Source organism: Saprolegnia parasitica (assembly GCF_000151545.1).
Source record: "Saprolegnia parasitica CBS 223.65 unplaced genomic scaffold supercont2.22, whole genome shotgun sequence".
Taxonomy (NCBI): Eukaryota; Oomycota; class Saprolegniomycetes; order Saprolegniales; family Saprolegniaceae; genus Saprolegnia; species Saprolegnia parasitica.
Genome location: NW_012156416.1, coordinates 82,946 through 109,402, shown reverse-complemented (window position 1 = coordinate 109,402; position 26,457 = coordinate 82,946). Strand labels below are relative to the sequence as shown.

Genomic DNA, 26,457 nt, shown 5'->3' with positions numbered 1-26,457 from the left:
TGCGCTTCCGGCGGGGGGACACGGCTGATTTCGTGCCATTGCCTTTCACAACCCAAAACGATGGCAGCGACCTCCTTTCGCAGCGTCGTGCTCGGCCAGCCCGAGATCGCGTCGATGGTGTTTGAGTTTCAGTTTGGTGTCTACGAAGACGTCCGTGCGGCCTTTCGGGCCTACAACGAGCTTCTCGAGCTTGACGCTAGACTTCGTATTTACGCGTGCGACGCGTCCTTTCGCCAAGCGTTCGCACCGAACGCCGTGTGGTCGGACGACCTTTGGTACATTCACCCTCGATTGGATGCGCTGTTCAAAAACGAGCTCGACGCGCGTCTACCGCTGCATGTGGCCATCTATGAAGGTTTCGTGCAGCTGACGAAGCGCATTCTTGGCTGTCGACCTGACCTCGCCTCGGACGACGCGATCATCTTGGCCTTTGTTAAGGACCGCATCGAGATAGCTGAGCTCTTGCTGGACGCGCGTGTGAACGACGTACCGCAGCTCTATCGACGCGGCATCATCCATAGCGGCGCGTGTACGTACATGCTCTGTAGTATCTCAAAAAGGGTGGTGACGCAGTACAACGTAGACGCGAATGCGAGGGGTCCGATCTACGACGATTACGTTGGCCAACTGCTGGCGCGAGACGGCTCAAATCGTCTCTTCTTGCTCCAGCGCTTTGGCCTGCGCCCCGACGACGTTTCAAAACACGACCGCCGGCGCATGCTCCAAAAAGTGACGCTTCAGAATGCGACGCTCGCCCTCGAGCTCTTCCCATGGTTGGCGTATCCCAGCATCATGAACGCCATCGCGGGCCGGCGCTCTCTGCCGCTCGTACGCTCGCTGCACGAACGCGGCCTCGGGTGCTCAACGAACGCCATCGACAAGGCGGCGGCCAACGGTCATTTGGAGGTCGTTCGCTTTCTGCATGTGCACCGACATGAGGGCTGTACCGCCAAGGCCATGGATGACGCCGCTTGATGGTCATTTGGAGGTCGTTCGGTTCCTCCATTTCAACCGGACTGAAGGCTGCACGACCAAGTCGCTGGATGAAGCCATTCGCAACGGCCATCTCACAATTGTCCGCTTCCTCATCGAGCGCCGAAGCGAGGGCGCGTCACCCGATATTCTCAACCACGCTGCCTCCGCCGGTCATGTAGACGTCGTCCAGTACCTCCACGACCACGGTTTGATTGGCTGTACCGTCGACGCTGTCGACGGCGCAGCAAGATTCGGCCATTTGGAGGTCGTCCAGTTTCTCTTGACCAATCGAAATGAAGGCTGCAGTCGCGACGAGGTCGTTGAAAAGGCTCTCGAGGGTGGTCATCTGCACACGGCAGAGTACCTCCTCTCGCTCGGGTATCCGTTCCCGACCTCGATGGATCGCTGGGATGAAGAGGCCTTTCACAAGCCCGAGATGGTTGGCGTCTTGCGGCTCTTCACTGCACACGATCGACCCATTGAGAAGGAATGGCTGTACCACGCCTGCACCGCCAACAACGTGCCGCTCGTGCAGCTTCTCTACCCGCAGTCGGACGCTGCGTGGCGCCCCGAAGCGGTCACAAGAGCCATTTGGAAAGCGGCGTGGCACGTCGTGCGCTTTCTTATGGCCAGCGACACGGTGGACGTGTCGGCACGCACGTTGATGGAAGTGCTACTCTTTCGAAAATATGAGCTTGCGGCGCAACTGCTGCAACGTCAGCCAAAGCTCCGCAAGTGCGGTCTCGTTGAGCGGGATTACATATACCTCGACTGGGAGACAACCCGATTTCTCGTCGCAGAAGGCATTGCTGAGCCTCCTCGAGATGGCTGGTCGTCGATAGTTTGTGACCGGCAGCAAGTTCTTGCTGCCATGCTGCATGGACGCGGCAAACCACCTTGACAACGTCATCATTCTCTTGGATCTTGTCGCCCTTCGAGACCGCCGCCGCAAGACGACCCTCCAGTTGATCACGCCCGAGCTCATGGAACAAGGAAGGAAGGCCAGCCAAACCTCCAGCTTGCACCCAGCGTGGCGGCCCGTGCATCAACGCTGCTGGAAGCTGGTGATGTTGTCGACTGGGCGCTGGCGCTCGTTATTTGTCATCTGCATGCAACCAACGAAACGACGACCACCGAGCCACTCCAGAAGAAGACAACTCTGGCCCGCGATGTCGAGCTCAAGTCGCAGCTCGCGCTCCTCGTCTCCAGCAATGTACGTGCCAACCAAGGTGAAGAATAGCGTCGAGAGACGGACCGAGAAATAAAAAGTTGTCACACATACACCTCACGACTAACCGAGGCAAGAGATGTGACTCATAGTCGCAATCACAACCGTGCATATCAAGGTAGCGAGCGTGGTTGCTCAAGAATGACGTGCTAGCGTCACGTCGGTATTCCATCGTATCGTGGAGTACAACTGCGAGGCGGACACGGACCTAATCAGGCTCGCTCTCGTCGAGGCACTACTCCAGTGTAAGGCACTACTCCAGTGTAAGTCAGTGTAAGTAGGCCTTCGTAGTCACAAAATTACGGTCTTGCGACGACACCGTTGCAAGCAGCGCATCGTTAAGCCAAGTGAGTGCCAAAAAGCACTCGCTCCAAACGCCACAGGGTAGCAATATATCTGAGTGGTATCATGCAGCGACTTGCCCAAGCTGCATCCGGATAAACGAGCCGGACGGGGTGGAGCGTCCGGATACATTGTCATTTTGCCAGACGATCGCCACGATGGCAGCGACCTTCACCAGCGTCGTGCTCGGCCAGCCCGAGATCGCGTCGATGGTGTTTGAATTTCAGCTTGGTGTCTATGAAGACGTCCGTCTGGTTTTCCGCGCCTGCAAGGAGCTCATCGATTTTGACGCGAGCCGAAACGCGTACGTGTGCGACCCGTCCTTTCGCCAAGCGTTCGCGCCCAACGCCGAGTGGCTCGATGATCTCGGGTCCATCACCCCCATAAAGTATGCTCTCCGCGGTAATCAAATCGACCCGCGCCTGCCGCTGCACTTGGCTGTCGCCGGAGGCTTCGCGCAGCTGACCAAGCGCATTCTTGGCTGCCGACCAGACCTCGCGTCAGAAGCCATCATCGTCTTGGCCTTCTGGACAAACCACGTCGAGATTGCCGATCTCCTCTTGCATGCGCGTGAGACCATGCCCGAGCTCTCTCGTCGCGACATGGACCAGAGTAAGGCTTGATCGATCATTGATAGAGGGGGATGACACGCCATGGCGTACAGTAGGCTCGTCGGTGCACTGCATCTATGGCAAGTACTTTGCCAAAATGCTGGCGCGAGACGACTCGAAAGGTCTTCTTTTGCTCCAGCGCTTTGGCCCGCGCCCCTATGATCTGAAAAGATATGATCGTCGGCATGCGATCCAACTGGCGACAATCGAGAACGCAACGCTCGCACTCGACCTCTTTCCGTGGTTGGTCTACTTGGGTCTCTCGGACGATGTCGCAAGCCGAGGTTTCTTGCCGCTCGTACGCTCGCTGCACGAACGTGGCCTTGAGTGCTCGTCGGACGCCATGGACAATGCTGCCGCCAACGGTCATTTGGAGGTCGTTCGCTTTCTGCATTCGCACCGACGCGAGGGCTGTACAGTTTTCGCTATGGACACTGCTGCCGCCAACGGTCATTTGGACGTAGTCACGCTTCTTCATTTTCACCGGACCGAAGGCTGCACGACCAAGGCACTCGACAGTGCCATTACCAATGGCCACCTCGATATCGTTTGCTTCCTCATCAAGCACCGCACCGAAGGCGCGTCGCCAAACATTCTCGACGAGGCTGCCACCAAAGGTCACCTCGACGTCGTCCGGTACCTCCATTCTCTTGGCACGTTTGGCTGCACCCTCGCCGCCGTCGACGGCGCAGCAAGATTCGGGCATTTGAAGGTCGTCGCGTTTCTCTTGACGAACCGAAGCGAAGGCTGCAGTCGCCACGGCGTTGTCGCACGAGCATTGGCGTTTGGTCATCTGCACACGGCAGAGTACCTCCTCTCGCTCGGTTATCCGTTCCCGACTTCGGTAGACTTCTGGGATGAAAACGCATCCCGCAAGCCCGAGATGCTTGGCGTCGTACAGCTCGCGATTGCACAAGGCCGGCCGTTTGAAAAGCGATGGCTGCTCAGAGCCTGCGAGGTCAACAACGTGCCACTCGTCCGCTTCCTATACAAGTACGTGCAGTCGGACGCTGCCTGGCGCCCCAGAGCGCTCCATACAGCAATGTGGGCAAAGGCGTGGGCCGTTGTGCGCTTTCTCTTGGCCAACGACACGACGGACGTTGCCGCACCATTTCTCAAGCAGGCGCTTCGCTCTGGCAACCTCGAGGCCGCGGCGCACATACTGCAGTGTCCGCCAGCGCTCGGCAACTGCAGTCTTTTGAACGGATGCCTCAACATGGAGGCGACGCGATTCCTTATCTCTGTCGGCGATGCTCGCGACTGTCTCATTGAGCTTGCAGGTCGTCGAAGTCAAGTGACAGCAAGCAAGTTCTTGCTGCCGTACTGCATGGACCCAGCCGACGACCTTGACAACCTCATCTTTCTTCTGGACCTCGTCGCGCTGCCATACCGCCACCGTATTTGGACACGCCAGTTGATCTCTCAAGAGGTCCTGGACCAAGGACGAAAGGCCAGCCAAACAATCCAGCTTGCACCGAGCTTGGCGGCGCGGGCTACCACTCTACTGAAGGCTGGCAGCGTTGTCGACTGGGCGTTTGCTCTCGTCATTGGCCATCTGCATGCGACCGACGCAACAACTACCTCTGATCAACTCGAGAAGAAGATCGCTTCTGTCCGCGATGCCGAGCTCCGGGCGCAGCTCACGCGCCTCGTCGCCAGCAAACGCAAGCGTCCCGTTTGCTCATAAATCCGAAAACAAATGATGACGCGATGGGCAAACGTACACCGATTATGCAACGAAAGCACGTCGATGACCCCAACGTCAGGCAAAAGGAGCACACCGGCAAAGTCCTCATTAGCATCGAGATGTATTACTCTGCCCATTGCCTTGTTCAAGCCATTATTGGGCAATACAGTACCGGTACGCAGAAGGCAGCGACATCGCCGACAGGACCATAGTACATCTCCCACGCAACGTGTCTGCATTGTTTTCGAGTTGACCGCTGCGCATAGCCAACGCCACTGGCTCATTGCACTTGCATGACACTTGTCACGCAATAGCGCTGCTCTTGCATCAGTTGTCTAGTTGTCCGTGGTCACTGACCAAGGGCAACCCTTGATACCATGCTACTTGTACTGCTCCTCTGCGCAGCCAGGTAGTAGAGTGCAGGTCAAGACCAACACTACTGCGTCAATCCGGATAAACGGCTCAGTGTCCGGAGTCGCGCGTTCGTCGAACAGTGGACATGGCGAGCTTCCGCCGCGTCGTGCTCGGCCAGCCCGAGATCGCGGCCATTGTGTTTGAGTTTCAGTTTGGCGTCTACGAAGACGTGCGCCCGGCCTTTCTCGCCTGCCATGAGCTTCTCGAGTACGAATCGATTTTGAATGTCTACGAGTGCGACGCCTCGTTCGCTGCATCGTTTGCGCCAACGTGGCTCCACGGTCCAACACTCTTCCATGCTTCAACGTATGCTCTGCAACAAGCTGCGCGCGATGCGCGCCTCCCGCTGCATTTGGCTGTCGCCGAAGGTTTTGCGCAGCTCGCCAAACGCATCGTACGCTGCCGCCCGGACCTCGCGTCGGACGATGCGATGTTCTTGGCCTTGAGCAAGGGCCATTTCGAGATGGCCGAGTTCTTGCTGGAGCAGCAACCGATCGCTTCGCATCGCGGGCACCCGAGCACACATTCTGCAGGTACGTACATCGTGGTTGACGCCGATCCGTGATGGCGACGTGTAGTAGGTCCCACCCAACAGCGTCCTCGCAACTTTCCGAAAGGCCTGCTGCTCCAACTCTTGCGTAGAGAAGATGTGAGAGGTCTCGTGCTGCTCCAGCGCTTGGGCTTGCATCCGAGCGACTTCAGTCCCAGCGACATTCGAATGGCAATGCAGTCATCAACGCTTGCGAACGCGACGCTCGCCCTTGACCTCTTTCCGTGGTTCCACTACCCACGTCTCTTGGACGATATGGCGGGTCGGAGCTTCTTGCCGCTCGTACACTAGCTGCACGAACGCGGCTTCAGGTGCTCGACGTACGCCATGGACGAAGCGGCGGCAAACGGTCATTTGGAGGTCGTCACGTTTTTGCATGTGCATCGACACGAGGCTTGTACCGAGGAAGCCATGGACGACGCTGCGACCCACGGGCACCTCAACGTCGTCCAGTTCCTGCACGAGAACCGAACCGAAGGCTGCACTATGGAGGCGCTCGATGGCGCCATCGGCAATGGCTACCTCGGTGTCGTCGAGTACCTCTACGGTCTCGGACAGCTCGACTGCACTGCGGATGCCGTCGACAGAGCGGCATCACGGGGCCACTTGGAGGTCCTCAAGTTTGTCTTGTCCAACCGAATGGACGCCGGCACCCGCGATCTCTTCGTGCAGTATGCGCTCGAGGGAGGACATGTGCGCACGGCCGAGTACCTTCTCTCGCTCGGGTACCCGTTTCCGACATTTGAGATTGAGTTTGAGGACGACGTCTTTTGCAAGCCCGAGATCCTCGGTGTGTTTCGCCTCCTCGACACCCATGGCGATATCTGGGATGACGCTTGGATGGAGCAAGCCTGCGCTGCCAACAACGTGCCGTTGGTGCAGGTGCTTCTAAAGCACGCCAACGGTCGGTGTGGACCCGACGCATTGGAAGCGGCCGTCTCCAACAAGGCATGGGACGTCGTGCGCTTTCTCTTGGCGAATGAGACGGACAACATCTCGATGAATGCGCTGCAGACACTACTCCAGCGCGGCAATCTCGACATCGCGGTGCACATTTTGCAGCGGCACCCTGAGCTCCGACACGAGAAGCTTCTCCAAGCCGCTTCTGCCGGGCACAACACGGCAGCGACCCGATTTCTCCTCGCTTCCGGCATTGGCAAGCCGCGCGAGTGCCTCTTTGAGATCGCAGGTCGCCCCAAGCACGTCACGGAGAGCAAGCTCTTGCTGCCGTACTGCATGGAAGTGACCAAGCATCTCGACAACGTCCTCTATCGTCTGAAGCTCTACAAGATACCGGGCCGCCGCCGCAAGACGACGCTCCAATTGATCACACAAGAGCTCACATACCAAGCACGGAAATTGAGCCAAACGATCACGATGGCACCCAGCGTGGCGGTGCGTGCCGCCACTCTGCTGCAGTCGGGTGACGTTGTCGACTGGGCGCTGGCCCTCATCATTGGTCATCTGCATGCGACGGACGCAGCAGCAACGGTCAAGCAACTCGAGAAGAAGGCTTCTTTGGTCGAAGATGCCGAGCTCAAGACGCAGCTCCATCGGCTGCTCGCCAGCAAGCGCAAGCGCCAAGAGAGCTACTAGAGCTTAGAAAGACTTTCGGCTATTGTATGCAGCTCGAAATAGCGATCAAAAGGTCCAAGGATAAAACTCAAACTCAAACAACGATGGCTGCAAAAAACTACGCTCAAAAATACTCTCATCTCAGCTCAGATCTCAGCTCGCTCGTCATGTTTCCGGATAAACAGACACGCCGCCGGATACCGTGCCATTTTGACGTTCACGATGACCAGCTTCCAACACGTCGTGCTCGGCCAGCCCGAGATCGCATCGATCGTCTTTGGCTACCAGTATGGCGTCTACGAAGACGTGCGTCATGTCTTCTGCGCCTGCAACGAGCTCGTCATGTTTGACACTTGGTTTATTGGCTACCAGTGTGACGAGTCCTTCTTCACGACGGCCGTGCCAACGGCTACTACGCGGCGAGACAGCAACAAGATGTTTTACGCTTCATCGTACTTTCTATCCGAGCACGAGCCTGACGCTCGGCTGCCGCTGCACATTGCAATCGCTGAAGGCTGCGTCGACGTGACCAAGCGAATTCTTGGCTGTCGACCAGACCTCGCGTCGGAAGATACGATCGTCTTGGCCTTTTTAAAGGATCGCCTCGAGATCGCCAAGTACTTGCTAAAGCAGCGCGCGCTCGTGCCCGAGCTCACTCGACGCATCAACGGTGCGCGTCGCCCGGGTATGTCGTCCAAACTCCTTCTCGCCTTCGTTATGAATGCAGGGACGCTGATGCCACAGGTCAACGTAGGCGCTAGAGATGATCGCGCGTCGTACATGCCCGAAGGCTTCTTGGCCCGCATCTTGCAGAAGGCGAGCACCGAGAGCCTCGAGCTGCTCGTCCGCTTTGGCCTCAGTCCCGACGACTTTTCCGTCAAGGATACCAAGGCCGCGATCGAGGCGGCGACGTGCGAGACTGCGACGCTCGCCCTCAAGGTATTTCCGTGGCTTACCTACTCTGGCATCTTGGACGACGTCGCGGGCAAAGGCTTTTTGCCGCTCGTGCGCTCGCTGCATGAACGCGGTCTGGAGTGCTCGAGAGACGCGATGGACAACGCGGCTGCGAACGGCCATTTGGAGGTCGTTCGGTTCCTCCATTTCAACCGGACCGAAGGCTGCACAACCAAGGCGCTGGATGAAGCCATTCGCAACGGTCATCTCGCCATTGTCCGCTTCCTCATCGAGCACCGAAGCGAAGGCGCGTCACGCAACATGCTCGATTGTGCTGCTGCGAATGGTCATCTGGAGGTCGTCCAGTACCTCCATTCTCTTGGCTCATCGATTGGTTGTACTGTCTATACCGTCGACGTCGCCGTCTCGCGCGGTCACTTGAACGTCGTTCAGTTTCTCTTGACGAACCGAAGCGAAGGCGGCAGTCGCGACGAGGTCGTTGCTGTTGCGCTCCGCAAGGGACATCTGCAAACAGCCGAGTACCTTCTCTCGCTCGGGTATCCGTTCCCGACTTTAATGGGACGCTGGAGTAAATGCGCCTTCCGCAACCCCAAGATGGTTGGCGTCTTCAAGCGCTTCATTGGCCGTGACCGACGCTTTAAACATGATTGGCTGTACAAAGCCTGCATTGCCAACAACGTGCCGCTCGTGCAGCTTTTCTTCCCGCACTCGAACCCGAGGCTGCACTGCCAAGCGCTCCGAGCAGCCTTTTGGGGGAAATCGTGGGACGTCATGCGCTTTCTCTTGGCCAACATCCCGGCAGACAATGAAACATTCGACCAGGTGCTATTCAGCGGCAATCTGGCGATGGCGGCGGACATTCTGCAGCGCCAGCCAGAGCTCCGCAAGCGCGATCACCTCCATAGGGCGGCACAAGGCCACTACTTTGAAGCGATGCGATTCCTCCTCGCAGAAGGCATGGGCAACCCGCGCAAGTGCCTCGTGGAGATTGCTGGTAATCCCAAGTACGTCACCGCAAGCAAGCTCTTGCTGCCGCACTGCATGGACGCGACCAACCACCTCGACAACGTCCTCTTTCTTCTCGACCTGCTCGCGTTGCCCGACCGCCGCCGTGCGACGACGCGCCGATTGATCACCTCCGATCTCCTGGACCAAGGAAGAAAGGCCAGCCAAACGATTCAGCTGGCACCCAGCGTGGCAGTGCGAGCATCAACGCTGCTGGAGGCTGGCGACGTCGTCGACTGGGCGCTGGCGCTCGTCATTGGTCACCTGCATGCGACGGCCACGACCGAGGAGCTCGAGAAGAAGACGGCTTTGGTTAAAGACGCCGAGCTCACGACGCAGCTCATGCGCCTCGTCGCCAACACGCGCAAGTGCTCGACATGCGGCGACGAGATCGCGTCTTAGCCGAAACAGAAACTTTTGAATCGAAACCACAGCGTTTCCATTGAGCATTGAAATTGCCGCTTGCTCATCTCTTCTTGACGTCTTTGCTTCGAACGACCGCGGTGTCATTCAAGGTCTATATGCCCTAGACCACGCTATGCTGGAACTTATCGGTCGAGTACCAGTACGCTGTTTGGGTCTCTACACGGTATATCTGCGTCCAATTGACGTATAACCCTAGCCCTATTCGACCGACAAGAGGAAGTCGACACTACCATCTCCTGTGCAAGGAGCTTCTGCGCGTGCTGGTAGTGTACAAGTGCCCCGATACCATTGCGTGATCTCGGGCTCCAGAAACCGAGTCGCGTCGCTTGACGCTCTGTTTAATACGATTCATGATAAGACTCAGGTAAGCTAGTGTAATAGCGCTGCATGATAGGCCGCAACATTAGCAGTGGCGACACGCGATCTCTCTCACATCGAGTACATTATACTTGCTGCTACGATCGAGAGGAGATGCCATCTCCCCGTGTCCGTACTGAGGTCCTAGGCCGACGACGCCAAGCAGAGTCGTTCTAGCATACTCCGACGATGCAATCGGCTCGCACCGCGAGTATCATACAGCGGTATAAACATGCCAAATGTGCATTGATCTCATGCTATCGTTGCAGGGTCTGACGTGCGCAGGCCGACGAGCAGCTGCGCCGGCGACAGATCGTCGCTCCGTGGATCTGCGTCACGCAATGGTTCGGCGGGTGGTAGTCGTAAAAACGATGTCGTGACCTCTGTTGTCGGTGGGTCTGGCGCGGATGCTGCGATCGCCTCTCGGAGAAGCGCGAGCGTCTCGTCGAGAGAGCAGCCCATCGCTCGGCTAGCCGCGTGCACGGCGGCGATCGCAGGAGCGAGCAATGCGCCCCGGTTCATGGCCGGCTCCAATATCGGTGCTGCTGGCCGCTTTGCAGGCGAAGATGCTTTGGCTCGACGCTTGACCGAGAGCCGTCCGGGGGTCTCCCTACCCATTTTTCATTTCTGAGTCTGTGATCTGAAATCGCTCAGATTTCAGATGGAAAGCATACCACAATGTGGTCTTCCGAAACAAAGTCGAGTCGGAGGACGGCGGGGCGGGTGCGAGCGCTGCCTGCTCTTTCTGAATGCGCGTGACCATTTTCTGAAGCGACTTTTTCAGGTCGCTCTTGGAGCGCACCTAGAATCACATTAAATTTCTAGATCTGGTACAATGGACGGAACTGGTGTCAGATTTTGGCCGCCGGGACCACGGCCGCTCAGAAGCTCGGCCATCACATCCGCATTGGTCCTGATGACGTCGTTGACGTTGCGGATCAGCAGCACCCAGAGCTTCCCCGAGTGCGGGTAAGCCATGACGGTCTCGCGGATGATCGCTAGCTCGGCCTTTGTCAATGGCACTTCGTGGCTATGCATGTCGATCGACCATTAGCCGCTGCGCCGAAGTTGTCGTCGTCGTACATGGGCACGATCGCTGGGTTGATGTGATCTTCCCAGTGTTCCTTGATCTGCTTCATGCTAGTACGGAAAATCCATGTCGTGTCCCGCTTGCATACGCGAAAGACATCAGTACCTGCGTCGAAAGTTGGATTTCTCCAGGTCGTAGGCCACTTGGCGCCAGTCGATGCGGGCTGGAGACGGTAGCGCCGCCATGACGTCCATCAAGAGCCGGTCTTCCTGGTCGCTCCACGGGCCGAGGTTGAGCCCTGGCCGCAGCGATCGCATCCACTTTTGCTTGCATTGCCACACGTCGCGCGAGCCGACTTGAGCAGCGACGGCCTACGCATCGCATCGTCGCTCGTCGTCGTTGCGGCAGCCACGCCCGGCCACAGTACCGTCCAGTCCACGGCCGTCGTCTCAGTCCAGCCCGGGTACGAGGTCTGCATGATGCTCTCGAGCAGCGCCATCTAGCCTCCCATGAGACTACGCATGGGCGCGCATGCAGCTCGGGCGCACCTCTTCCCGGCGCCAGCGCGCTTCGTTTCCGACAGTGCTCGCCGCCGATACCGTTGACGGACCCCGTGGCTCCTGCATCCAGTCGATCACTCCAATAAGTGCGCCGGATCTCGCGTGCTTATCTCTTAAGTTCGCTTTCTGCACCGTACTTAAAAACGTACTACGTATTTGTATGAAGATGGCGCACTTGATCCAGACTATAGAACGGAACATGGTGCTGCACCCCGTTCGATCAATGAATCCTGTTAAGTGCGCTTGCAACTGCAAACTGCGACCTCGTCAGTCAACTCCAGTGGGAACACGCTGCGATCAAGGGCGACTAACAACTATCAGCGCATTTTTGCAAGACAATAATACAGGTCCTAAGAACAGCTTGCGATTTGGTTGTAATTCCGCGCGTCCGCTGCATTTCCAAACTGGCTCGAAGGGCAGAGCAATCTGGCAACTCTCTTTTTTGTACCTTGCTTACTGCAGACGTAAGCTACATTTGCAAGCGTTACGATGTACACGAGCGGTAGACAATATGTACGTGTTTTTAAATAGTTTATATCTCAGCCTAGTTGAAACTGAGGTGGCCATACTCGTGTGACAGTACCAAGACGCTACGGTCAAAAGCCTTTCTTTACGTGGCATCGCAACGGTCTGCGCACCGCGCTCGCTTGGTGCTGACGTTCTCGTTGTTGCCAGCGGTCGTACCAGCCTTTGTCGACCGAGCCGCGTTGCAACGCTTATTGGGGCTCGATGGTGGGTTCAAAATCGCTTGGAGCTTGGCCGCAATCTCATCAAACGACGGGCGCTCGGTCGGATCCTTCTGCCAGCACGAGTCGACGAGGTGGAGGAGCGGTCGCGGCCACTTGTTTCGGTCCATGATGCGCGGGCGGCGGGCTTGCTCGACGATTTCTCCCAGTAGCACTCGCGCAGGCAGGTCGTTCGGCTCTTCGGAATACGGCACCTTGCGGTTCATGATCTCAAGCATGACTAGTCCAAGCTTCGTTCGTCCTCCGTACAGTCGACAAGAGAAGAGACGTACGCATGGCAAAGCTATAAACGTCGACCTTCTCCGTGTAGTTGGCGTCGCCTGCCAAGATCTCGGGCGCGGCCCACGCCGGCGTCCCAATCAACGTCTTGTCAAGGCCGAGCTTGCCGCCGAACTCAAAGTTGACCAGCTTGGCGCGGTAGTCGTGCCTAGAGTCAACGACGTTCAGACGTAGATTCACGGCGGATGCGTACGAGATGTGGACGTTGGCGGCGCGCAAGTCGCGGTGCAGAATGGGCTTCGCCTGCGCGTGCAGGTAGGACATGGCACAGGCGACGTCGCGCATGAGCTGCACGCAACGCTGCACCGAGAGCTCTTCGTCGCTGGCCAAGATGGCCGCCAAGTCGCCGCGCTCGAGCCTCTCGGTCACAAAGCGTCTACGAAGAGGAGAGGAAAATGAGGCGCGCGGGCGTGCTGGAAGGCCATACACTCGCTTCTTCTCCGGGTTCTGGAAGCTCACGCCGAAGAACTGGGTTATGTTGGGATGGTACATGTCCATGGCCAAGCGCACGCTGCGGTAGATCTCGCGCTGCTTGGCAGCGTCCGGCAACGCGACCTCCTTCATGAGGACGGGCGCGCCGTGGTACGTGCCATCGAAGACGCCTGTCCACATGGCGCACGTCGGCGTTGGCGAGGCCGCGCCTTGCACCAGCGTCGCTTCGTCGAGCTTGAAGCACCCCGGGAGGTCGTCGATGCCATGAGGTGGCTGCTTGTCCATTGTTTCCGAAATGGACGAATGCATCAACGCTTGGATGGGGTCGGTGAGAATGCTCAAAGCGGATTGGCTGCAACTCCGTCGCAAACAAAAAAAGAGGTGTTGTGATTGGCCCGTTTGTGCATTTGCGGCGGTGCAATTGCGGCATTGAGATGTTTTTTAGAACACACTGGCTACTTGATACTTTTTATCACATGGCCAAACAGACGTCGGCCAATCGCATTGCAGTGCAATGGGTTTAAAACGATATTGGCATTTGTATTAAACATAATAACAGGGCGATATTTGCGGATGTGGACTTGATGACTTTTTCTCGACTTGATAGATCGGTGCGTGTGCTCTCGTAAGGCTCACATGCGAAAGAGACAGGGACCGTAGAGGTCTTCGAGCAGGTCACAGGACAAGGAGGCTTGGGCAACGCCGTGCTCCGTCGTCTCCGGTGGCGCCACGGCGCTGCCAAACCAGTCGGCCTCGTACGTTGCCTCCGTGGCCGGCGACCGTGGCCGAGTCATCGCGGTGTGCGTTGGAACAACTTCGCTTCGGGGACGCCGCCTGTGACGACGTTGGCGCTTGGCGCTATGAAGCGTTTCAGGTCGATGGGGTCGCCTTCGAATATAACGCGCATGGATCGATAGATACCTTGGTTGCGGTGTTCCTTTCAGGCAAGCGAGGCGAGGATGAGGTCGATGGTGTGGCAGACAGAGACGAGTCCATGTGATTCGAGGCGTCAGTGTGAGAGTCGTTGTTGGTAGCGTCGGGAAGTCCCGCAGATGGCTTACGGTCGAAGCACATGGATGCTGATGGCGACGTTGATTCATGAATGAGCAATGAAAATAATGATTGAAAATCGGATGTATCAACTTGTTGTCAACGAGTAGTTCGTTATCTGCGAGAGTGGATGAACGGGTGACGTCCTTTGGCGTCGAAATGAACGCATTGTCCAAGCTTTGGGCGGTAACGCGTACTAGTAGTGCGAATCGTTGCATGAATACTGACTCATTTGTGTTCTACGGGTATCAAATTTACACCCGTGCACCGAGTGTTAAATACTCGGTGTGTGCTCACTGTTGAGGTTGTTTCAAATACATGTCCAGCTCGGCGACAATGAACTGAAACGCGGGGCGCCCTTCCGGGTTTTCTTTCCAGCACGCTTTCACAAGCTCGAGCATTTGTTGCGGCCACTTTTCCGGATGCAAAATTGTCGGCCGCCGCTGCTTCGACACGATTTCTTCCAAGAGCTGGCGCGCTGGCGTGGCTTTGGATTCGTCGGCATACGGCATCTTTCGATTCATAATCTCGACTACGACTAGCAAGCCATTGTCCATTAGTCGTCAGAAATGCAGACAATAACGTGTACGTACGCATCGCGAAGCTGTAGACGTCCACCTTTTCCGTGTAGTTTGCACCGCCTGCCAAGATTTCGGGCGCCGTCCACGCCGGCGTTCCGACCCGTGACGTGTCCAGGCCAAGTTTGCCGCTGAGCTCGAAATTGGCCACCTTGGCTCGATTGTTGCGGCTACACATTGAAGCCACGTCATGTGTTGTCTCCCCGATGGTCAAGAGGCGTACGAAATGTGAACGTTGGCCGCGCGCAAGTCGCGGTGCATGATCGGCTTGGGCTGCGAATGGAGGTAGGCCATGCCGCACGCGACATCGAACATGATTTGGATGCACACTTGAACCGAGAGCCCTTCGTCGCTGGCCAAGATGGACGCCAAGTCCCCGCGCTCAAGCTGCTCGGTCACAAAGACTCTACAAAAAAGATGAGACATGGCAGATGCGTACGAATAAAAGTCTACGCAGTCTTGTTTTGGTCGTCGTAGTCGACGCCCAAGAAGCGGACAATGTTGGGATGATGCATGTCGATGGAAATTCGAGCCAGCTGGTAAGCTTTGCGCAGTGTGGTGGCGTCAGCGGCGAGTATCACCTTGGCGATGACGCGTGTACCGTAGTACGTGCCTTCGTGCACGCGGGTCCAAAACGTCGCGGCGGGCAGCGAGAGGACAACCCCGAGATGAAGTCCCCTTCGGACGACGTGGAAGCACGGAGGCACCAGTGTTAAGCTGTAGTCCACGTTGCTCGTCCCAGTTGGAACAGTTTCTTTGAGGCCTTGGCACACCCTTGCAGTCATCGTCGACCACCGCAATTGAATAATGAAACATCATCAAACGCACTTGGTACCATTCCTGATACTTTGAAACAATAGCCCGATACAACGATACCTTTTCCTGATTGAAGGATACCATTGGGCGCTGTGTGTCACAGGAGCATTGGCACTGGTCACACGGTATGGCCGATACCTCGATACGTTGAAACAAACCGTTGAAAGTACCACGGGCGACTGGACACTTGATAAAATATATCCAGGCACAGCGCCCACTTGACATATTTAGCAACTTGATAAAGCGTCTTCGCCATGCTGTCCAATCAATGGCTAGTATATATAGAAGAAGGCTATGTTTTATCATCCGACATGTATCTCTCTAGCAGGTACGTCTGCCATAGGTTGTGTCTTGGCAGTCGGTTCCACAGCCGTACACGATGGCCAAGCACGCACCATGCCCGCTAACAAGGTGCAATTGTTTACTACTACAAGACGGACACCAACACCCACATGTATGGTGTTTCGTAGCACATTTGTGAGCTCGACGCAATAAGACCCTCGAGAGCGTTTAGATATTAGTCAAGGGAAAGTGGGAGTCAAGGGCAAGTGGGAGCTGGCACCTGCACGGGGTCGTTGGGAGTGAGTTGGGCACGGAGAGATGGTTCGTCCCGTGATGGACCCGCTTATTCGTGACACGAATATCTTTTCGCAAGAAAACAATTCAGTCGACTACTTGCATTTGGGCTCGAACTGAAAAATATGAACACGTCGAGCCATGTCTTGGTCATCCTTTCTCTGCCGTGCCTGCGAGGCTTCCCGAAACGACTATCACAAGGCTACAGTACACGGACTTGATAAATGTAGTCGGGTCAGCGCACCTTGATGCTTTCTCAAAAGAGACACCAAGGCGACAAGAGGACGTCCCTTGGGATGGAGTATATTTCTACCATTATATGTCGAACCGCGTCGTATTCTGCTACTTGGGCGCTGTGTTGACCTCGCTCTCTCTCGGCGACGCTTCTTTTTCCATCTCGATCGGCAACAGCACGTCTTCGACCTGCATCGGCGTCGTCGGAAAGCTCATTTCCGCCACGTCGCCGTCGTCCGGAATTACAATCATCTTTGGTTTCTGGAGTCCGCGCTGGGGTTTCACAGCTTTCGGCTCGAGAAAGCCGCCGATGCGATCGACGTCGTTGACGTGCCCGTGGTCTTCGTGGATCATCGGGAGGCCGCTCATGAGCTGGACGGGGCAGCTCTCGGACATGGCGCCGCCCGACGCCTCAAAGCACTTTTGGCAGTGGCGCACCGGCGTGTACACACCCATTTCAGGAATCGGTTTGAAAAACTAGAAATATGGGCATTGCAGCACGAAAAGAGGTCGAGTACCTTGGAGCACTTGCCGCAGATACCGAGGCCGCACCGGTGGCACGCGTACGGCCGCTTGAAGACGTGGAACGCCGCTTTGCACATGATGCAGTTGGTCACCTTCTTCTTTGGCTTCGTGGGCGACGCAGCCGCATAATGCGAGGCTACATAAAATCTCAGATTCTTTCACACCCGTTGGTATAGTACCCAGCGCAGAAATGGTCGCAGTCGCCGACTGAAACACCTTGAGCCACTCGTCGCGTTCGTGGAGCGCAGTCGTGCAGAGACGCCAGACGGTGCCGTTGTGCTGGAGGTCTGAGATCACGTCAAAGCCGTGGTGGCCAATGCTCGTGTGGTGCTCGTCCTCCCCTTGGCAGTAGTGGGTCTGAACCGCCGTCGGAACAATCCACTGCCAGCTAGTTGATACAACGTCTTTCAGAAACCATAGCGATGGACACAAGCCACAGCGTCGTACTTGATTGGTTCGTTGGGCTTGTGTTGCGATGGCACAAAGCACCAGAGCTTGAACGAGCTCTGCTCGAATACAACGAGCGTCCGGCGCCACGGCACCGAGATGTGGACGGGCTCGGGCGGCGACGGGTCTTGCTTGTACACATACCTAACACGATAAAAAATCATGTAAAAGAGTGAAAATGTGAAAAAATAGGTACCCAAAGACGCAGCCGTTGCCGACAAGGAACGCCGAGCCAATATCATAGGACGCAAACGTCGGCTGCGCGAGGAGGTCCAAAATGTCCTTGTGGAACGCAGGCTGCAGCGGCATGTGCGCCTCCGAGATCATCGCTTCAAACTTGAAGCGGCCACTCGCCGACCGCTCGAGACACCGATCGTGAAAGTGCCCGTAGAGCGCGTGCCACGTCGGGTCGCCATCGGCCAGCTGCGCGACGCGCAAGTGCGAGTTCGAGTGCGGGCTCCTAGCAGTGTTCACACCGTCAGCTCGGCCCTACTTGGGGCTAGGGCCCGTTCACCCTAACCCTTTCAAAATGCGTACTGGATGCAGGCTTCGATTGCGTCGTAGAGGCTCTGCACGTACGGCACCATCTCGCGCGACTCGTTCGGGTGCTGCGTGACGGCTTGCAGAATGAGCGGCGGTAGCTCCTTCATGAGAAGCCCAATGACGGGGCACGTCCGCGACCGCTTTCCGTTGGGGTCGCTGATGTAAAAGAGAAGCATTTGCGTAATGTGCGAGCACACGGCGTTCGAGTGGTTGAACGTATACCACTGCAAGAGCGCGTGGAGCGCACCGGACGACACGAGAAGGGCATCGAGTCTACGAAAAAATTTGAGAAAAAGGTCGAAAAATAAATACAAAAATCCCAAAAATGAAAAACGGAAAAAGAATGGCAGCGTACCGCTTGGACTCCATGCCGACCATGGCCTGGATCACATCACAAATGTGCGTGAGCTTCCACGACAAACCCGGCTGGTGCTCGGTCCACGTCATCATCGTGTTGCGCACGGTCGCAGGCAGCGCAGCCTCCTACATGTTTCCATCAACATCATTGCGCACGACACGCGACAAAACGTCGAGGGATTGCACCATGGCGAGGCGCAGTTGCTGGTACTCGGCCACGTTGGACTTCCAGTCTTCGCTGCAAAAGATGTCGAGCTCGACGAGGTTGCCTTCGAGCGCATTGTTGAGCCCCTCGACGCACTGCGCCTGGATGGCCGCGTTGGGGGTCGTAAAGTGCATGGGTTCTCGACCTACACGTCAACCATGGTACATAGTTCTAGGACAATAGGTCCAATAGGACGACGTACTCGACGGCTTCATGCGGATCGTAAAGCCATCGGGTGTCTTGGTGACGGACGTGAGCTGGTCCATGCCGATTGAGATCGGTCCTTGGTTGTTGGCCGGCGTCACCATGACGCCCATCATACAGTTGAGGAGGAACGAGACCGGCTCGTCGCCGTACATGAGGTTCACATTCAGAATCTGGTGCGTCTGGCACGGAAAGTAATTGCACTCGATGCCAATGTGGCCTTTCCCCGTGCGTTCGGAAAACTCGACCGTCGTGACCAGATCGAGCAGCGACGCCAGAAGCGACGAGCACGCAAACGACGAGCACGCGTCCGAGGACCACTCGTGGCAGCTGCGCGCAATGAGCCCCGGCACCAGCGTGTTGTTTCAATCAAGACGTGCACCAGATGCCGAATTTTCTAGCGACATTGTTGTATATAATCACATCGAAAAAGAAGAAAAGGTTAGAGTATCGCAATGGTCGTACCCGCGACGTAAACTGACGCATCGGGCTGTTGTCGAGGTCACGCGACGTGCCGCAGAGCAGGACATAGTCGGGCTGGCCTACACGACGAGGACGAGGACGATGGCAATGAGCATGGGATTTTGACGAGTGTTCTAGTACAAGGTACCCGTGAGCTTGTCGATCGGGATCGACTTGGCAAAGATGAGGTCGCCGCGACCCGTGACATACGGCGCGCGGATGAGCGACCGCAGCGCGATCGAGAGATTCGGCTTGAGGTTGCCGAGTCCGGGCTCGGGCGAGAGCAGCTTGGCGAGCAGTTTGCGCATGAGCCGCATGTTCTTGACCGACTGCATGCTCGCCATCGCGTGGTCGCAGTAGATGAGCCGGATCATCGAGAGCATGATGTTGTCGTTGTACATGTGCTCGATGAGAAAGTCGACGTGGTCGGGGTGCTGCCCGAGGTGCGCCAAGACGCACGTGCCCTTGTGCCAGTCCATGACCGCGTGCTTGATCATCTACATGCGCTTTGTCACCGCCTTGAAAAATGCATGAACGACGGCGTACCGTCGCGTACGACGCGGCGAGGCGGGCAAAGCCGTCGTCGCCCTCGACAAAGAACTTGGTCTGCGTCATCGCGCAGTCGATGATGGCCTCGTACGTGGAGTGCCAGAGGTTCGCGCACCGCGTCGCGTGCCCCGGCTGGAACGACGTGTTGCATTGCACGACGCTGCCTTTGGTGTGCACGAGGAGGAAGAGCCCGGACGCCAAGTGCTGCGTCTCGACGGAAATCGGCTACACAGAGACGACATGCGCGAGCGAGGTAGGCGAAGAGGGTCTACCTTGGCGCGGTCGGTCGTGATGCCCAGCGCGAGCCGCAGCGTGTCCTGCATGGTCTCGGGCGCGCGCAGCGCGCTGCGCATGGCCGCTGGCATGTGCTCCGAGATGTAGACCAGCAGCGCCTCGCTCATGGTCTCGTTCAATATCTCTTGGAGCGTGACGCTACAGCACGTGATGAGCATGGTGGCTCCATGGCTTGTGGCTACCGTCCGTTGAGGTACGCGGTCGAGATCTCGTCGCAAGCGCGCTTGAACTTGCGCGCCATGGTCGAGTCGGTCGGGTTCAAGTCCGACTTCTTGGTCGCGGACGTGTTCCAGAGGAAGAGCGGCTCCATGCTGCCGATTCCTGGCATCGCGTCCGAGTTTGCCCGATCGACAAAGTGAGTCCAATCAAGTGCGTCTGCGTACGTTATCAGACCGCATACAAAGTTCAACTTATTGCGGATTAAGTGCGCTTTGAGGGCAAGTGGCGGCGCTGAAACTTCAAGCTCTCGCCCGAGGATGTGGCCAATGGCTAGACACACGCCATTTACGGCCCACCGTCGACCGCCACGCGACAGCGGTGGCCCGCTCAACGTCGACGCCACAATCTGTCCTTTGTCGTCGCGATACATACGTTGAAACGTCTCTGCGGGTGTCAACGAGAGGTCGTTTTGGTCGCGGTGCGTGGGTGGTCATGTGGATACAAATGGGGTGTTTTTAGCTTCAAATGTAGCGACGTCGTGGCTATGCCCCTGCGTCGAGGCGCGAGCTCGCGACGGCCGACGGACCACCCAATGTGCAGTGCCTGGTCCAAGACGAGCCAGTGTCGACTGGCTACGTGTACAGTAGGAGTTTTGAGAGAGTTCCCACATATACCGTAGCCATTTCGCCTAGTAGCATGGGGGCCGGGGTTTCGAGTCGCCTCAGTGCCGCCGATACATTCATGCCGCAGGATGATCGGTCTCCAAAAGAGGGAAGAATCCTTCGAAGACGAGCGTAGACGTCGGATAGCATATGAACTGCCGCGGCGTTGCCCCTTTGAGATGACTGAATACGATCATGCTCTCGCTCCAAGAGGGAGGTTGAACCCTGCAACCAAGCACTCATGCAGGATTGCATGCGTTATTGATTGCCATGGTACATCGAGCAGACTTGCCACGGAATACAAGGCTGGAGGTGGCTTACCCTACTACCGGTATACGGTCCTTGAACATATTACCTGTGAGATGCGTCGAGTTTGGCGGCTTTGTTGCTACCGGCGAGTGCCTCGTGCGCATCTTATCACGATGTACTGTAGTCGCAGGTCTTTGCCGTCCCGGATGCCCTCGATCCGACGACGGCACGGTCTCCTCTGAGACGCCTGCTCACTTTCGAGTTGCCCCGTTGCCCAAGAAGAGCCACCACAGTGGCACCGTGTCGGTGGCCCAAAAAACGCCCTGTCGTTGCCGAGTGTTGCCCTTACAAGGGTTCCTTCTCATCCTTACCAAGGACCGCCAATGATTACCAGACATGTACGAACACGATGGCCCGAGCCCGCGCTCGTGCACAGCGCTCTGAGCGACGGACCAACGGTGCTCTCATCGGTTCTTGCTTATGAAATCTGCCGGCTTCGCGTCGCATCCAACGCGAGTAGCCAGTCAGATCGCGCCGACGCGCCAGCACACGTTCCGCATGAAGCGAACGTCTCCGCAGCCACCCTTTGTGCTGCGACACGCGTCGACCAACAGAAAGCCGCCAGCTCACTTTGCCTTGGGACAAACCCCGCCCGATGGTTTTACCTGCACCTCGCCTGCGCTGCATTGGGTTCAGTGACGCGCGATCTTTATGCTTCAAGAAGGGACAAACTCGGGAGAAACAATCGCACGACGTTGTGGAGATGCCTTGGGGCACGGCCGGCCAAGCTGCGTCACGCGCCCACTTGGAGCCGACCGTGTCATGATGGATCGAACGTACTGGCCCTCTCAAGCACGAGTAGCTTACCGTGCACCACACACGATCTGCCACCATTGTTCATAATCCTATCTGACCGCCGCATAGCAATACTACGATCTTAGTGCAGCCGAGCCAGAAGACCTTCCCGATGGGCGGACTTTGATCCTCTTGGACATTCGTATTGGACATGGTAAAGCTAGAACAGAAGTGACACTGCTACCGGTATAGAGTTCATGGCCTGGCCATCTATTGCTCTCACAGGTGACGGCGCTGCTTTCCAGCAGCAACATGGCCTTTCTGGTCCTGCGCCTTATGACATAGCATTTTATGGCTCATGCTGTGCCATGGCCGGCGGAAGCTACGTCTCGGCAGGGCACGCGAATATGAGAGGTTAGAGTAGAAGCAGTATCGGATAGAAGGGTCGTCTTCGGTACTGGGTCGCGCTCGTTGTGGTCACTCGAATTGCTGGGGACAAACTGGGATTTGTCCCAATCTGCTGGTGTTTTGCCCACTTTCGCCAATATTCAAGTGATACGTTGGAGATTCGCCGCATTTGATTGGCGGATTCGTTCAGAGGGTTTGCAGAAGGCTGGATCCACTTGCAAATTTGCCCTTTGACCACCATGTCGTCCTCGGTTCCCTGCACGAACGCGGCCTGCTTCATCAAGACGCCCCACTCGCACGACCAGCGGTAGGCGCATCGCATACCTTGGATGTCATTCGCTCATGCAACGGCTAGCTTCTCGGAGCCCAAGATCCTCAACACGATCCTTGACCACGTCGGCAACACGCCCTTGGTCAAGATCAACAAGGTACGCCTTCGCCGTCGCCTTGGCTGTCGGTGCTCACTGCTGCCAATGCTAGATTGCCGAGAAGGCGGGCCTTCAGTGCGAACTGCTCGCCAAGTGCGAGTTCTTCAACGCCGGCGGCTCCGTGAAGGACCGCATTGGCAAGCGCATGGTCGAGGACGCCATGAAGTCGGGCCGCATCAAGCCCGGTGACACGCTCATCGAGCCCACGTCGGGCAACACGGGCATTGGCCTCGCGCTCGCGGCCGCCATCTACGGCTTCCGTATGATCATCACGCTCCCGGAGAAGATGTCGCAGGAGAAGGTCGATGTGCTCAAGGCGCTCGGCGCCGAGATCATCCGCACGCCGACCGAGGCCGCTTGGGACTCGCCCGAGAGCCACATTGGCGTCGCGATCCGCCTCAACAAGGAGATCAAGGACTCGCACATCCTCGACCAGTACACCAACCCGTCCAACCCGCTCGCGCACTACGATCAGACCGCCGAAGAGATCCTCGAGTCGTGCAACGGCAAGGTCGACATGCTCGTCATCTCGGCCGGTACCGGCGGTACCATCACGGGCACGGCCAAGAAGATCAAGGAAAAGTGCCCGAGCTGTGTCGTCATTGGCGTCGACCCCATCGGTTCGATCCTCGCCGTCCCCGACACGCTCAACGACTTTAACCGCCTCAAGTCGTACCAGGTCGAGGGCATCGGGTATGATTTCATTCCGGATGTGCTCCACCGCGACGTCGTCGACAAGTGGGTCAAGACGGGCGACAAGGACTCGTTCTTGATGGCGCGCCGCATGATCCGCGAAGAAGGTCTTCTCTGCGGCGGCTCGTGCGGCTCGGCCATGTTTGCGGCCGTGAACGCGGCCAAGGACCTCAAGGCCGGCCAAAAGTGCGTCGTGATGCTCCCCGACTCGACGCGCAACTACATGACCAAGTTCCTCAACGACGACTGGATGTACGACCACGGGTATGTCGAGAACGTCGAGAAGAAGCCGGCCAACAACGCGTGGTGGGCCAAGAAGACGGTCTCGGAGCTCCCGCTCAACGTGCCGTACACGATCCACCACGACTTGACGTGCAAGGAGGCTGTCGACATCCTCAAGGCCGAGGGCTTTGACAACTTGCCGGTCGTTGACGAGACCAACACGATCGTTGGCGTCATCTCGGAGGGCAACTTGATCGCGCAGCTCCTTCCGGGCCGTATTCAGCCCACGGACGAAGTCTCGAAGGCCATGTACAAGCAGTTCCGCAAGGTCTCGACGCAAACGTCGCTCTCGGAGCTCAGCCGCATCTTTGACAAGGACCACTTCGCGCTTGTCGTGACCGAGCAGCGCACGTTCTCCAAGGGCGGTGCTGTCGAGACGAAGAGCGTCATCTTTGGCGTCGTCACGCGCATCGATCTGCTCACGTACATCACGCAGGGCCAGCAGTAAACAGTGCCACCACTAATGTCTATATTTCACTCACCTTGCGCGTTATACTCCTCCACAGCACGACACGAGGCGCAGAGAACGCGTCCATGGGACTGCGAGCAAGACGGGGTCCAGCCAATGCCAGAGCCTCTTGCTCCTGCGTCTTGGGACCCAGACTCGGATGATCGCGCCTCGTAGAAGCTGATGCCGTTGGTTCGGCGAGCCTGGGACTGTACTATGATGCTGCGGCCTTGTCCGCTCGACGTCCGACGAGGCTAGTACTATGGTACATAAGCGCCTTCTTACATGCTCGCTTCTTGCCGCCGGCTCCCGCATGGATGCGATGACGGCGACCACTTGCTCGTCGCCCTTGATCACACGCACCATGGCCCCAATGCGTGCGTTCACGCCCTTGCAGGCGGTGATGGGTGACACTTGGCATTGAAATCCCCGAGCTGCTGACGTCTTGCTGGCGTTTTCTCCTGCTTCGCTGCAGCGCCACTACTGGCAGATACTAGAGCGGGTAGAGATGTATATCCTTCCATAGACGGCCGACAGCGTCCTATCAACCTTGCCGTCTGCATCCCATCGTCGGCTAATTGCGTCGGTCCGAGCGCTGCCTGCAGGTTGCCTTTTTCGTATCTTTTAATCGTGGATTGTGATTGGCTCTATTTTAGCCAATCAAAGACAATATCGCTTCATTCGCCGATTTGCCGTCAAGCGCCGAGATGATGAAGAAGCTCGTGCTCCACTTTGACCTGAACCGGACCATCGTCATGTCGGACGTCGCGGGCGGCCGCTCCATGGAGAACACGCTCAACTACCTCCTCTCCGAGTGTACCTACGGCCGCGTCGACGGCAACGAGGTACGCTTGCTCGTCTCGACCTCACGACCCGATCGATATGCGCATAGTGGGTCTGCGTCTCCAAGGAGCCGTCGCTGGCCGCCCCGTCGCCGTCGCTCGTCACGTACAAGAAGTTTGTCGACCAGCTCTACCCGTACAACTCGATGGCCTCGGGTGCCATGGAAGACGTCAAGGCGTTCAACAAGTACACATTCCAATATCTTGCGCTCTCGTGGTCATGCGCTCGCGTAGGAGCCAAAAGAAGCAGCGCACGGCGCTGCAGTCGGCCTTTACGAGCGGCCCCGGCCTCCCGATCGCATCGTCCTATACCCATGTGCTCGACTGCCTCCATTTTCCGGAAGGCGCGCTCCGCGACGCGGCCAAGGTACAACTCTGCTCCGATCCACCATCGCCCCCCATGACCGTCGCTATCGACGCGTAGGAAGCGGCCAAGAGCTTGGACGAGTCGGGGCTCAAGGAAGCGTGGAGCGCTGGACGCTACTACTTGCTGCCGTCGTTCTTGCATTTCCTGCACTACATGGCCGAGACGACGAGCGGTCGGGCGAAGACGATGATGATCAAGTCGCCATGACAACATGTATAGACGCCGTCGAGCTCTCGGTGGTCTTTCGCACGTTTGGTGAAGACATCACCGAGGTGGCCAAGGAGCTCGAGCTGCTCTGCAACGGCCAGCACCCGCTCTTCCTCGGCGTACTGCCCCCGGCGCATTACCGCCCTGACCGTCTGCTTTAGAAAACACTGCCCGACTCGATGCGCCTGTTGCCGCCGTACGCGACCTTTTACCGCAGTACGCTCCGAATGCATCAGGAGGCGATAGAGGCAAAACACTTTTGTAGGTGGTTTTGAGGCGGAGGGGACGACGCTCGCCGTCAACACGCTGACCAAGGTCCCCTTCAAGGCTGGCACGACGCCCGCTTCCTTTACGCCAGCGGTCTATTGATCATACCAGTTCCAAGCACTCACACATTGCGCGTAGACGTGCAGCTCGTCCATGGCTTTCGCGACATTCAAGCCACGCTCGAGGCGACCTTGGCCAAGGGCCGGCGCGTGACGGCCATGCGCGACTACTGGGAGTGGTGGAGTGCCCATGCCGAGCACGCCGAGTACGGCAAGGTAGTTAGTCCACATGCGACGCTCTCTGTGCCCCGATTGAGCGTGTGCGATGTAGCTCTTGCTTGTGACGCCAGGCGACGGGCCGGCCACGGTCTTCTTCGACGACCACATTGAAGCGTACGCCGCGTTTGCTCTCTTGCAGGAAGAGGACTCATACAGGGCACTAGCACCGAGGCGCACATCGTGGACGTGCGTGACGCGGCCACGGGCCAGGTGGTGGATTTCGATGTCGCCAAAGGTCCGTGTCGCCACTGTCCTTGGCGCTCATGGATGATCGGATGGCGTAGACACGTACTTGAAGCGCGTTGAGCCCTACTATGCGATTACGGACCCGCAATACTACATCCGCCACGTCGTCCAGCTACTCGCCAAGCTGTAGGCCGTGTCCCGATGCCAACCGCCG

At 57.4% G+C, this 26,457-nt stretch overlaps 11 protein-coding genes across 11 annotated transcripts; 7 read left to right on the top strand and 4 right to left on the bottom strand.

The window, feature by feature from the left end:
• Positions 1–60: 60 nt before the first annotated feature.
• Positions 61–2,215, top strand: SPRG_06418 (hypothetical protein; the record flags this gene model as incomplete). The annotated part of the gene is made up of 5 exons (XM_012345235.1): positions 61–529; positions 584–924; positions 989–1,768; positions 1,818–1,939; positions 1,969–2,215. The coding sequence occupies 5 exons, from the start codon at positions 61–63 to the stop codon at positions 2,213–2,215; spliced, it is 1,959 nt and encodes a 652-aa protein (XP_012200625.1).
• A 488-nt stretch (positions 2,216–2,703) lies between these two features.
• On the top strand, positions 2,704–4,843 carry SPRG_06417 (hypothetical protein; the record flags this gene model as incomplete). The annotated part of the gene is made up of 2 exons (XM_012345234.1): positions 2,704–3,157; positions 3,213–4,843. The coding sequence occupies 2 exons, from the start codon at positions 2,704–2,706 to the stop codon at positions 4,841–4,843; spliced, it is 2,085 nt and encodes a 694-aa protein (XP_012200624.1).
• A 499-nt stretch (positions 4,844–5,342) lies between these two features.
• On the top strand, positions 5,343–6,098 carry SPRG_06416 (hypothetical protein; the record flags this gene model as incomplete). The annotated part of the gene is made up of 2 exons (XM_012345233.1): positions 5,343–5,790; positions 5,839–6,098. 2 exons carry the CDS (start codon positions 5,343–5,345, stop codon positions 6,096–6,098), a joined length of 708 nt encoding a protein of 235 aa, XP_012200623.1.
• Positions 6,099–6,134: 36 nt separating this feature from the next.
• SPRG_06415 (hypothetical protein) lies at positions 6,135–7,403 on the top strand (the record flags this gene model as incomplete). Its single annotated transcript, XM_012345232.1, has 1 exon — positions 6,135–7,403. The coding sequence occupies one exon, from the start codon at positions 6,135–6,137 to the stop codon at positions 7,401–7,403; it is 1,269 nt and encodes a 422-aa protein (XP_012200622.1).
• A 201-nt stretch (positions 7,404–7,604) lies between these two features.
• SPRG_06414 (hypothetical protein) lies at positions 7,605–9,704 on the top strand (the record flags this gene model as incomplete). The annotated part of the gene is made up of 1 exon (XM_012345231.1): positions 7,605–9,704. The coding sequence occupies one exon, from the start codon at positions 7,605–7,607 to the stop codon at positions 9,702–9,704; it is 2,100 nt and encodes a 699-aa protein (XP_012200621.1).
• Positions 9,705–10,304: 600 nt separating this feature from the next.
• Positions 10,305–11,741, bottom strand: SPRG_06413 (hypothetical protein; the record flags this gene model as incomplete). The annotated part of the gene is made up of 7 exons (XM_012345230.1): positions 10,305–10,695; positions 10,760–10,887; positions 10,932–11,115; positions 11,169–11,225; positions 11,281–11,486; positions 11,543–11,614; positions 11,664–11,741. The coding sequence occupies 7 exons, from the start codon at positions 11,739–11,741 to the stop codon at positions 10,338–10,340; spliced, it is 1,083 nt and encodes a 360-aa protein (XP_012200620.1). The 3' UTR covers positions 10,305–10,337.
• A 433-nt stretch (positions 11,742–12,174) lies between these two features.
• On the bottom strand, positions 12,175–13,425 carry SPRG_06412 (TKL protein kinase). Its single transcript, XM_012345229.1, has 4 exons — positions 13,128–13,425; positions 12,894–13,076; positions 12,694–12,848; positions 12,175–12,641 (listed from the first exon to the last, which is right to left on the bottom strand). Exons 1-4 carry the CDS (start codon positions 13,415–13,417, stop codon positions 12,286–12,288), a joined length of 984 nt encoding a protein of 327 aa, XP_012200619.1. The 5' UTR covers positions 13,418–13,425; the 3' UTR covers positions 12,175–12,285.
• Positions 13,426–14,475: 1,050 nt separating this feature from the next.
• SPRG_06411 (TKL protein kinase) lies at positions 14,476–15,545 on the bottom strand (the record flags this gene model as incomplete). Its single annotated transcript, XM_012345228.1, has 4 exons — positions 14,476–14,720; positions 14,776–14,930; positions 14,984–15,166; positions 15,214–15,545. 4 exons carry the CDS (start codon positions 15,543–15,545, stop codon positions 14,476–14,478), a joined length of 915 nt encoding a protein of 304 aa, XP_012200618.1.
• Positions 15,546–16,494: 949 nt separating this feature from the next.
• On the bottom strand, positions 16,495–20,282 carry SPRG_06410 (hypothetical protein; the record flags this gene model as incomplete). The annotated part of the gene is made up of 15 exons (XM_012345227.1): positions 16,495–16,863; positions 16,905–17,047; positions 17,091–17,299; positions 17,359–17,502; positions 17,555–17,818; positions 17,896–18,174; positions 18,257–18,384; positions 18,415–18,608; positions 18,666–18,997; positions 19,021–19,064; positions 19,133–19,209; positions 19,278–19,626; positions 19,676–19,903; positions 19,951–20,110; positions 20,155–20,282. 15 exons carry the CDS (start codon positions 20,280–20,282, stop codon positions 16,495–16,497), a joined length of 3,048 nt encoding a protein of 1,015 aa, XP_012200617.1.
• Positions 20,283–22,438: 2,156 nt separating this feature from the next.
• SPRG_06409 (cystathionine beta-synthase) lies at positions 22,439–24,138 on the top strand. The gene is made up of 3 exons (XM_012345226.1): positions 22,439–22,552; positions 22,601–22,673; positions 22,726–24,138. The coding sequence occupies exons 1-3, from the start codon at positions 22,485–22,487 to the stop codon at positions 24,094–24,096; spliced, it is 1,512 nt and encodes a 503-aa protein (XP_012200616.1). The 5' UTR covers positions 22,439–22,484; the 3' UTR covers positions 24,097–24,138.
• Positions 24,139–24,803: 665 nt separating this feature from the next.
• Positions 24,804–26,433, top strand: SPRG_06408 (hypothetical protein; the record flags this gene model as incomplete). The annotated part of the gene is made up of 11 exons (XM_012345225.1): positions 24,804–24,941; positions 24,989–25,125; positions 25,173–25,305; positions 25,363–25,477; positions 25,525–25,631; positions 25,674–25,728; positions 25,778–25,872; positions 25,926–26,054; positions 26,110–26,171; positions 26,222–26,292; positions 26,342–26,433. 11 exons carry the CDS (start codon positions 24,804–24,806, stop codon positions 26,431–26,433), a joined length of 1,134 nt encoding a protein of 377 aa, XP_012200615.1.
• Between the last annotated feature and the right edge of the window lie 24 nt (positions 26,434–26,457).

What these genes read in the sequence shown, in the direction of transcription:
- SPRG_06412 (XM_012345229.1), bottom strand. Translation starts at nt 13,417, where the DNA reads ATGGACAAGCAGCCACCTCATGGCATCGACGACCTCCCGGGGTGCTTC. An exon ending in AACCCGGAGAAGAAGCGAGT is followed by an intron (nt 13,077 to 13,127) that starts GTATGGCCTTCC and finishes TCCTCTTCGTAG; the next exon opens with ACGCTTTGTGACCGAGAGGC. An exon ending in GCCGCCAACGTCCACATCTC is followed by an intron (nt 12,849 to 12,893) that starts GTACGCATCCGC and finishes CGTTGACTCTAG; the next exon opens with GCACGACTACCGCGCCAAGC.
- SPRG_06409 (XM_012345226.1), top strand. Translation starts at nt 22,485, where the DNA reads ATGTCGTCCTCGGTTCCCTGCACGAACGCGGCCTGCTTCATCAAGACG. An exon ending in CCCCACTCGCACGACCAGCG is followed by an intron (nt 22,553 to 22,600) that starts GTAGGCGCATCG and finishes TGCAACGGCTAG; the next exon opens with CTTCTCGGAGCCCAAGATCC. An exon ending in CCTTGGTCAAGATCAACAAG is followed by an intron (nt 22,674 to 22,725) that starts GTACGCCTTCGC and finishes TGCCAATGCTAG; the next exon opens with ATTGCCGAGAAGGCGGGCCT.